This window comes from Macrobrachium rosenbergii, chromosome 4 (genome assembly GCF_040412425.1).
Source record: "Macrobrachium rosenbergii isolate ZJJX-2024 chromosome 4, ASM4041242v1, whole genome shotgun sequence".
Taxonomy (NCBI): domain Eukaryota; kingdom Metazoa; phylum Arthropoda; class Malacostraca; order Decapoda; family Palaemonidae; genus Macrobrachium; species Macrobrachium rosenbergii.
In genome coordinates, this window is record NC_089744.1 from 14,247,501 (window position 1) to 14,257,557 (window position 10,057).

Here is a 10,057-nt window from a genome sequence, read left to right on the forward strand (position 1 = left end):
ACCGTACCTCATTTCTGGTGCGTTAAAGAGTAATTGGAAATTCAATGTGATCGAAATATTCCTCAGTTTTTTAGCTGGCCTGGATTGTATCTCTTTTCACCTTGCAGGATTGGTACTTTGTCACTTTCTTTCCTGTTGTGACTAAGGGAACGAATAATAATAATAATAATAATAATAATAATAATAATAATAATAATAATAATAATAATGAAAGTAGTAGTAGTAGTAGTAGTAGTAGTAGTAGTAGTAGTAGTAGTAGTAGTAATAATAATAATAATAATAATAATAATAATAATAATAATAATAATAGCTTTTGAGTTTTCACATAAGAAAGGAGCTTACCATAAATAAACTACAATGTAATTTTCGTGTAAATCTTGATTGACCAAAACCTTTCAGTCAGGACATTTACTGATGCATTTAAATACTAGGACAGAGTAACCGCTGAAAAGACAAATCGAAACATCCGCAGTAAAATGTCTGTTTTCTTCGTGTAGCGTCATTCGCTTCACAAACTGCACCTCTCAGGATCGTGAGATTAAAGTCCGCAGGCGATCCGGATGAGGAAATAGAAAAACTAGCAACATTCGACATGGCTTGGAAGGTGCGTTGAAACGAAACTTAACAGAAAATCGACCATAAGTCAGTCATTTCACGCAGTTATCTTCGTCGTTACGGATACGTCATGTGACAATAAAGACCACGTGATTGCTGCCTTAAAAATAGAGATAACTGTTTAGTACTTAAGTGGATGAGTTCGCAGATATCAGGGATGATGACCAACCTATGGCTAATGTACTGTGTCAAGGCACAAAGGCTTTAGAAGAACGAGGTTCGAGAAACCGTTCGAGACCATTAATCAACGTCAGCGCTCTTCTTTCTAATTAAATTATTAATGACGAACAGACCCCGTTAACCTCTTTGATGTCCGTTCAGCTCTCTCTCTCTCTCTCTCTCTCTCTCTCTCTCTCTCTCTCTCTCTCTCTCTCTCTCTTCCTTTATAATTTCACTGAAGAATCTATTCTAATTTTTTAATTTTATCTTTTTTTTTTTTATTTTATTTTTTCACTAAAATCCATATTATTTAGGTTTCTTTTTTATTTTTATTTTGAAGGGGGCGGTAGCAGCGAGTCACAGATTCAAAATCACCCACATTCCTGTCATGCATATCTAAGAACAAAACTATATAAAATTGGGAGGACAAACAAGGCGCACAAACACATACACATTATATATATATATATATATATATATATATATATATATATATATATATATATATATATATATATATATATATATATATACATTTATATATATATAAAACTCTAATGTTATAGCACGGACATAATTCAAGCAACGCAGTCAAAAGCAGCGGTCCAAAACTATGAGAGACTGCTCATCCTGGCTTCTTCTCTGGTGTAGGACACAGATAACACATTCAATGTAGAGCATTCTTAAACGAGAACAGTGAGTCGGTCTCAAGACATAACTGAAGACTCTTATCCTAGTCGTAAGGTAAAGCAAAGCTAATAATTAGACCGAAAGCCTTTGATTTAGCCATTTCAAGGAATGCACTGTACATAAAAAGCTCCATAGTCCTTATATAAGAATAATAATTTGTGCACGAACACGGAAGACTACATGAATATGAAGGAATTGTTAAAAGAATAAAAAAAAAATGGCAGATCTGAACATTTTAATGTATTCTCCAGTTCTCAAAAATGTCATGGTACATAAAAAAATGTTGAGATGTCATGAAGGATGTTAGACTTGGAAGTATTAAAGCGCACCATATATTGTATTCGTAGGATTGATTTAAAGAGGCTGTGTAGTTCAACGAAGAACTGTTTTTCAAAATAAAAAACATATAAGAAGTTCAGCTGATCTTGGATGACTTCATTATTACAGATCCATGATAAACTTTTCTTTATATTCTTTTCGATTTTTCATTGTTTTTTCCTGGTTGTGCGACGGTCCATTGGAATGTAATTATCTTTCCCTTCCTTTTTTAACTTTAACTGAAAGAGGAGCAAGCCACAAGATTGCTATGCAAATTGATACATAATTTTTGTGTTCTTAAATCTTCTTAGAGACAAGGAATTTTCATTACTGTCTACAGGCCAGAAAAAATGGGAACAAGTTACGAGCGAGAATATTGAGTAGTTATTCATGGGCGTGTATGTGTGTGTGCGTGTGTGTGCGCGCGCGCACGTGTGTGCAACTGTTGGAGTATTTATCTCAGTAAAGAAAATAAAATGAACAAATGAACTATGGATTAATACAGCGAAGTAATCTTACACTGGTATAATGTAAAAGTCTTGAACTTGATTTGTAAATGTGGAGTGCTTATGAACACAAGTCTCTCTCTCTCTCTCTCTCTCTCTCTCTCTCTCTCTCTCTCTCTTCTCTCTTCCTCTTGTTGTTCTTCTAGCCCTTCGTTGGCTGAGTCGGTTGAGCTTTAGACTGTCACTCGATAGGCCGGAGTTCAATTCCCACGGCCGGCTGATGAAGAGTAGAGGAATTTATTTCTGGTGATAGAAATTCATTTCTCGCTATAATGTGGTTCGGATTCCACAATAAGCTGTAGGTCCCGTTGCTAAGTAACCAATTGGTTCTTAGCCACGTAAAATAAGTCTAATCCTTCAGGCCAGCCCTAGGAGAGCTGTTAATAGGAGAGCTGTTAATCAGCTCAGTGGTCTGGTAAAACTAAGGTATACTTAACTTTTTGTTGTTGTTCTTCTTCTTCTCGACAGTAACTATAGTAATTTTCGAAACCCATTAACAAATGAGACGTAAAGAGCCTTATTGTATAGGAAAACAGCTAATTTATTTTTCCAAGAGCAACAAAACAATGAAATGAAAGTAATGCAGAGAGAGAGAGAGAGAGAGAGAGAGAGAGAGAGAGAGGAGAGCCAGCCTAAATTAAACGATCACAGTGTAGGCGCAGCGGGAGAGGATGTGAAAAAGTTGAATACACAAACAGAAAGACAGACAGGATGACGTTTAAGGCTGAAATTCTCTAATAAAAAAAAAAGACAGACTGATATCAAAAGAAAAATGCTGATAACGTCAAGACGGCAGGCGTCTTATGATTAAGACTAGGTCACTGAATTAAAATACTGTATTTACCAATTGTGGGTTTTTTCTGAGGTGTCGAGTTACTGGGAAAAAATACATATATATTGTGTATGTATGTATGTATATATATATATATATATATATATATATATATATATATCACTCATGCTGGCGAAAAAGGGGGTAAGTCCAAAATGGAACTTTCGAGAAAATTGCATTTAAAGTTTTCAAATGCATTCAATAAATCACTGATAGAAGATAGCGATCTGAACTCTTTACTAAATTTAAAGGATTTGAGGTATTTTTCATGCACTATGAAGACATTAATATATTCAAAGTTCTTATATACTTTTAAGGACTTACCTCTCTTTGACCATTTTGTTATCAGTACATATCACTTTTTGACCAAGACTTGCCCCTTTTAACCACTTTGTTATCATTACATATCATACATATCCCTTTTTAACCTCATTGACCTACTTGTCACATAGCTCTTTTAGGCTAATTAAATGCATTTTTATGATACTATAACTTTATTTTGTAAAGAAAATACCGCTGATGATAATTTTCATTTCTCAAGAGGGCCTATTTATTTATAATAAACGGTTAAATGACAAGTTAAGTTGGCATTGCATAATCATACAAAAACAAAAGGAATATTTTTCTCAAAAATAAAACTTTACAATTTTTCAAAGACTCATCTAGGTATAATAAACCGTTACAGAAATACAGTTTTAGTACAGTCAATTCATTGAAGAAAATTAGGTTTCCATAAAAAAAAATCCCAGAGACTTACCTAGGTATGATAAAATGTTGAAAAAAAAATTCCCAGAGACTTATCTAGGTATAATAAAATGTTGAAAAAAAAATTCCCAGAGACTTATCTAGGCATAATGAAATGTCAAAAATTATATCCTCAGAGATTCATCTAGTTAAAGAAATACAACTTTAGTTAGCATTGCATAGGTGTAAAAAGCTATAAATTGCTTTATTCAACAAATTCCCTAAGTCAGGATCACAATCCTGAACATTACTCATATCTGGTAGTGCCTTATAAAAATCGTGAAACATAGGATCAACCAAAGGCAATAGATCAATCAAGTCCTTCTTTTTTTCTTTACTGATAGACAGTAATGAATGATATTCCTTTTTGACATCTATCAAATTTGGATTATCCTGTCCTCTTCTTTTCATATCTACTTGTTCAAACGCCTCCTCGTTTGAAAGAGATCCTTTATACAACAAAATTCCAATGGGGCGCTGATACCTGAACCACTGGCACTGTGACCAGTTAAATTTGTCATTATTGCTGTTCTTTGATCTTTTTACCAGAGGGCCTTTAAATAACTGTGCGTAATCATAAAAGTCCTCCTGAGTCATTGCATGAACCTGAAATCTTCTTCCTGCCAATCTTACCAGCTGGTACCAGTCACGTGGATGGTGGATTGCAGTGGCTCTCCTTTTCTTGAGTCTTTCAATGACAGAGTGGTCGGAGTCACACTCCATGTGTGAATGACCGGAAATGAGAAATTTGTGATCTATTGTCAGTATATTAGGAAATTTGGACAATGCATGCATAAACATAGCAGCCATATGGGAATTTCTATTCTGTCCGGCGCAAGCATCAGAATAAAAAATTACGTGCTGAACATCACTGGGCAAATTCTGCAAGATATTCATTAGACAAGATGCTATTTGATTGGCACCTCTAGCAGCAATGGTTTCGTGCCACATAAAACAGTCCACTTTTTTATTGACATTATTGTGAACAGTGAGATTGTATGTCCACAACAAGCGCTTATAAAAGCTACGGAAGACTGTAAGTATGGAGTGGGGAGACACTGTTGTAAGTCAAATGTGTATGTTGCAAATGAGGGATTTTCGCAAGCTAACTTTTGTATCATCTCTTTTACGACTATAGGCATTTTCAGCTCTTAACAGATGACTTTCTTTTTCGGCTTGTAGACGTTCTTTCTTTTCAGGGTATTGGTGATATCTAATTGCATCTTTAACACATCGCAAGTATGACATGTGTCTATTTTAGGCTGTTTGAAACTCAAGTTATGACAATGAAATCTTTTCTCATATGTAAAGCGTGTTACTGAGGACTCTGGGTAGCGTTCTTTAAACAACGAATACATTTTTGCTAATGTAAGTGTTGATGACAAATACTTTTTGGAGGAGTGTGCCCTAGAATAATGACTCTCGTATGCTGGAAATGATTTGATATGATCATCAATTTTAGAAAGTTCCTCTTCTTTAATACGACGTGGATTTGGAGTTGTTCCTCTCCTATCCCCTCGGCTCACTCCAGAGGCAGTTTCCTTTTTCTTTTTCTGTAATACTTCCAAGAACTTTTGGTTTCACCAAACACCCTCAAAAAGCATTTTTGACAAATAGGATGTCTTTTCATTTGAATTTCTAAGGCATACTCGTAGGTTACATCTCGCACTCTAATGTTTTCGCCGCCTCCATCTCTTAGGCGGGTACGTAATGGGTTCTTTGGTGTAATAAGAGTTGCGAGGTAGTTTCTTCTTGAATCTACTGAGCCCAAATTCCAATATTCAATGAATAATATTTGCAGATCTTCATCATTGAAACGTTCGGAGCATTTCAATCTACATTGCTTTAGTGGACTTTGTTTTCTAGCGGAAACTAATTTACCTGACGCAGTCGTATACGATTTACCGGTCTGTCGACACTCTTTTTCTCTCTTCGTGCTCTTCTTGAGTACCTTTTCATTGAGTTTGGCAAGGTTGTTCATCTCTTTGATTTTCAGCTTCTTGACTGCCCTCTTCCTCTCTTGGATGTTCTGCTTCTTGATTGCCCTTAAGTCTAATCTCATGCTTACTGTTATTTTCACGAGAAATTGTGGACGAAGACGATACACTGCAGGTTTCATCAGTAACTTCAAAATTTGGATCTTTTACACTATCATCATCATCATAGAAATTATCAGGCGTCTCATCATAATCTGTTATAAAAGTATTCAGACTGTGTTAATATCAACAATAACTTGAACATTATACTTGATTTTAAAATTAATTTTATATTTTTGTTTTGTTATACTGAACAACCGTGCTCCTGCCATCCACACAATTACATTGAAAAATCATGAAAAATGACAAATGACAACATACATTGCAAAAATATAATTTCTACAAAGTTCGTGGTTTGTCAGTACCTATAAAATAGTGAAAAACTCATTTTTAACTAAAAATCTAACCATTTCTCTGACAAACGATTGTGATTTTCAAATTCTATGAGCAAAAGTACATAGAAAATTCTAGTTACAATGAAATTTAGTGTCGACCACCAAACACGAAAGATCCGTTCATATAAAAAAAATTTGGCTCTTCACAATACAGCTGCCGTGAAGGCAGAAGCTCATTTTGTAAGGCGAATTTTAAGCCTAACTAAAATTGTTAGGCTCATAAACAAAGTTCCTACTATTGTTTACCACTGGTTAATAAACAAAGTTGATGCTATTTATACAAAATCTAAGAAATGACATATGCCTTTTTGTCTGAATAATGAACATCTCAAACCACAAACACTAACAAATATGACGTGTTACCATATCCTACTTTCATGTGAACAAGTCATAAAACAATCAAAAGTACAGTATCCTTCAGGTTTGTGATGTACGTCGAACAAATAGATTGTATTACATCTATAGTAAATCGTATTAAAAAATTACTTTATAATATGAACAAATTTTTACCTTAACTATAAAAGGAACATGGGTTAACTGCAGTTTAGTGGGACACCAATATCTACTATATAGGCCTAGAGCCATTATTTTGTAAAAATGCATAGAAGAAAAGTTAATCAGCTATTCGAGGGGTAGTGTTAAGATCGACGTGCAAGTCGTTAATATTCATTATATCGAAAAATTTTATAGAAGAAAAGTTGTTCAGCATCCCTTAAAACCCCTGAAAACATACTTCTTATACCGATTTATGACAATTTTCAGTTTACGTAAAATAGCACTTATATTCCCTTACGGGGGTCCTCCCCCAGCTAGGTAACACGGGGTTAGGTACTGTGAAACTGCCTACTAGTTGAGGTTAGATTTGGTGTGGTTTGGTGAGGTTAATGGCCTGTTTTTCTAATTTTTTGGGAATAGGCCTAGGTTAAGGTTGCATGTCCATCTTAACAAGCTCCAACTGTTTGGATTCATACTTGGAAATGGCTCATTTCCGATAGAAATAACTATTAAAATAATTTTAAACACATAAAAAATGGCACTACAAGTAGATTTCCCGTCAAAAGGAAATCACTGCTCGGAATTAGAGGTGTCCCACTAAACTGCAGGCATCCCAGGAACATCAATAACATACCTTCATTTCTTTCCTCTCCAAAGTTATTAGCAATAAGCCAGTGTTTGACATTACTTTGGCGGTTTTCCAGGTCCATTTTTCTTCTTTTCTCTGCATTTTCGTGTAATGCTTTGTCAAGAATTCGACGAGCACGTGATTTAGATGCATCCATCACCAAAACCGTTTTCAATTTACATCTATACACAAGTTCATAATATTAGAATCTTATAAATTACTACACTCCTGCAATCAAAGGCGAGTTGTAATCAACACTGAAGGCGAGTTGTAATCAACACTGGTTAATACGCGTTCAGAACGACGACACAGCTTACAACACGTCATATCTCTCTATCTATCTAGTGCGTGCGGATGTGCCAAGCCGCACTTAGGTAGAGGGAACGAGTTTAGGGCCCTGTCTCGGGCAACAATAATACACATTCGTGGAGTGCATTAGCTGCTAGGCCTAGTGGGATTAATACTGGCATATTAAATGAAGAAGAAGAGTATGAGTTTTATGACTAGATTAGAACTAAAATTGCAGAGTTATAGATAAAAAGTGAATAATTACCTAAATATTAATAAGTTTGTTTACTTAACCCTTTTGACCTATATTGAAAATGTAGTTAAAAAGGGGGTATGTATCACTTACCTCTTTGTTCGCCAATATAATGCTATGAATTTTAATGAAAATGTGGTTAAAAAGGGGTATGTTCTACTTACCCCCTTTTTCGCCAACATAATGATGCTGCATGTAGTTATCCCATAAAAGACTTTTTGACGTACTGACTAACATATTCACAGTACACTTACCCCTTTTTTCCCAGCATAGTAGCCCATTAGTGTTTTAGCAACATTTTTTGGCAGTCATAACTCATTTATATACATACATATATATGTTTTTGGACTTACATATATATATGTATATCTATCCCTATATATATATATATATATATATATATATATATATATATATATATATATATCGCCAGCATTAGTGATATACTCTGTTTAAAACAAAACAAATAACCTCTCCATGTTACAGGTCTCGAAGACAGGTCTATAGTCAATTACATATAATCAGCCATCGTTTAACTTGATGCTAGGTAATGGCCAGTTAAGCTTCACTCTGTACACTTTAGGTTCATATTACTGACTTCATTTCTACACGTTGTTTCTTCCTGGGTTTATTTATAATCTCTTCCCTATCTGAACCCCTCATTCCAAATGTTAAGTCTTCTTGATGGGCAAATGTTGACAAGGTGTTCACCAATAATACCCATTCTTGTATTTTCAAATATTTTATGGCTCACCTCCCTTCTCTCGCCCCCTCCCCTTCCTCTCTCTCTCTCTCTCTCTCTCTCTCTCTCTCTCTCTCTCTCCAGCTTTGAACCACACGCTGTAGCTTATTCTACTCACAACTGGATAGACCAGTATTCGATCCACGAACCAAACGAGAAGTTAAGCGGTATGGCTCGTTTCCTCAAAATCCAGTATTCCTCAATGGACCAAAATATTGAGTAACTTGTTGTTTATCAACTGCTTTTGGATATAACTGGAATGAGATCAAGAAGAAAGAGAAAAACAGATACAGAAGACGTTGAGTGAGTGCTGCTCCTTAGGAATGTATACCCTTATGAACGAGGGGCTGGACAAGGTCTTAACTCGTCGATATTAAACCATTTATATGATATATCAATCAGACCATTTGTTCCTCTCTCTCATCTGCTTAATATGTCCGTTGCTAGGTGTAAGCACACTGTCGTTAAATCAACAAGGTCTCTGTCGAAATATCCCCCAAAATTCACTTCAATTTATCCTCTTCCGTGCACCTTAATAAGCTTATCAAACCTTCTGTAGTTCTGTAATCTTACCACGTACATTCATCTGCGATCTTCGAAGTCTTCACTACCTTACCTTTCACCTTTGTCTCCCTTGGTGTCATATAGCAACGGTTTGTTTATCTAAAAAGATAGTTACTATTCCACTTTCCATCTCAGTTGTTGCGCACTCAGGGGCATATATAGCCAGGAAATCTATTTTGCTGTTATAAGATCTTCCATTAAAAGTAGATAAACCTGGTATTAGGACAATAATTTTAAAAGAATGATATGAAGAAATAACAAAAAGAGGAGGGTGAGAAATCAATAGGAATAAGCTACGGAAAAAGCAGGAAGAAGTGATGAATTAAATTGGGTTAAGAGTGGTAACCTGTTATTGCAAACATTAAATAGATCTGAAGTAACATTTTAGGTGAGTTTAATGAACTTTTTAACCTGAATAATGAGCAAAGAAGTCAAAATGGAAAGTAGAGGAGGAGCTAGAATAACTTTGTTTGACAGTAGTGTAACCAAAGAGAGAGAGAGAGTGAAAATAAAATAGATTCAGAAAAATCCGACGCTGGTTGCTTCAAAACTAGGCACCTATCAGATGTGACTGATGGATAGATTTAAAGAAACTGTCAGAAGAAAAAGTGTTTCGTTCCTTGAATAGTGGTGAGATCAATGTTTATTTACATTGTGGCAAAAGAAGTGTCTAGCACACGCAGACATGTGCCACACAATGTTAATTTTAATGACGTAACAAACAAGTAAAAAATGCGCCGAAGTTTCTTTGGCGCAATCGAGTTTTCTGTACAACGTATAATGCTGTAGGAA

General features: G+C 35.2%; 1 protein-coding gene across 1 annotated transcript; it reads right to left on the bottom strand.

Moving 5' to 3' along the window:
- Positions 1-4,268: 4,268 nt before the first annotated feature.
- LOC136830573 (uncharacterized) lies at positions 4,269-7,704 on the bottom strand. Its single transcript, XM_067090099.1, has 2 exons — positions 7,425-7,704; positions 4,269-6,055 (listed from the first exon to the last, which is right to left on the bottom strand). Exons 1-2 carry the CDS (start codon positions 7,573-7,575, stop codon positions 5,820-5,822), a joined length of 387 nt encoding a protein of 128 aa, XP_066946200.1. The 5' UTR covers positions 7,576-7,704; the 3' UTR covers positions 4,269-5,819.
- Between the last annotated feature and the right edge of the window lie 2,353 nt (positions 7,705-10,057).

Bases quoted from the DNA above. Each gene is read 5' to 3' on its own strand.
- LOC136830573 (XM_067090099.1), bottom strand. From the start codon at position 7,575: ATGGATGCATCTAAATCACGTGCTCGTCGAATTCTTGACAAAGCATTA. The intron at 6,056-7,424 runs GTATGTTATTGA...CTTTTATAACAG, and splicing joins TGGAGAGGAAAGAAATGAAG to ATTATGATGAGACGCCTGAT.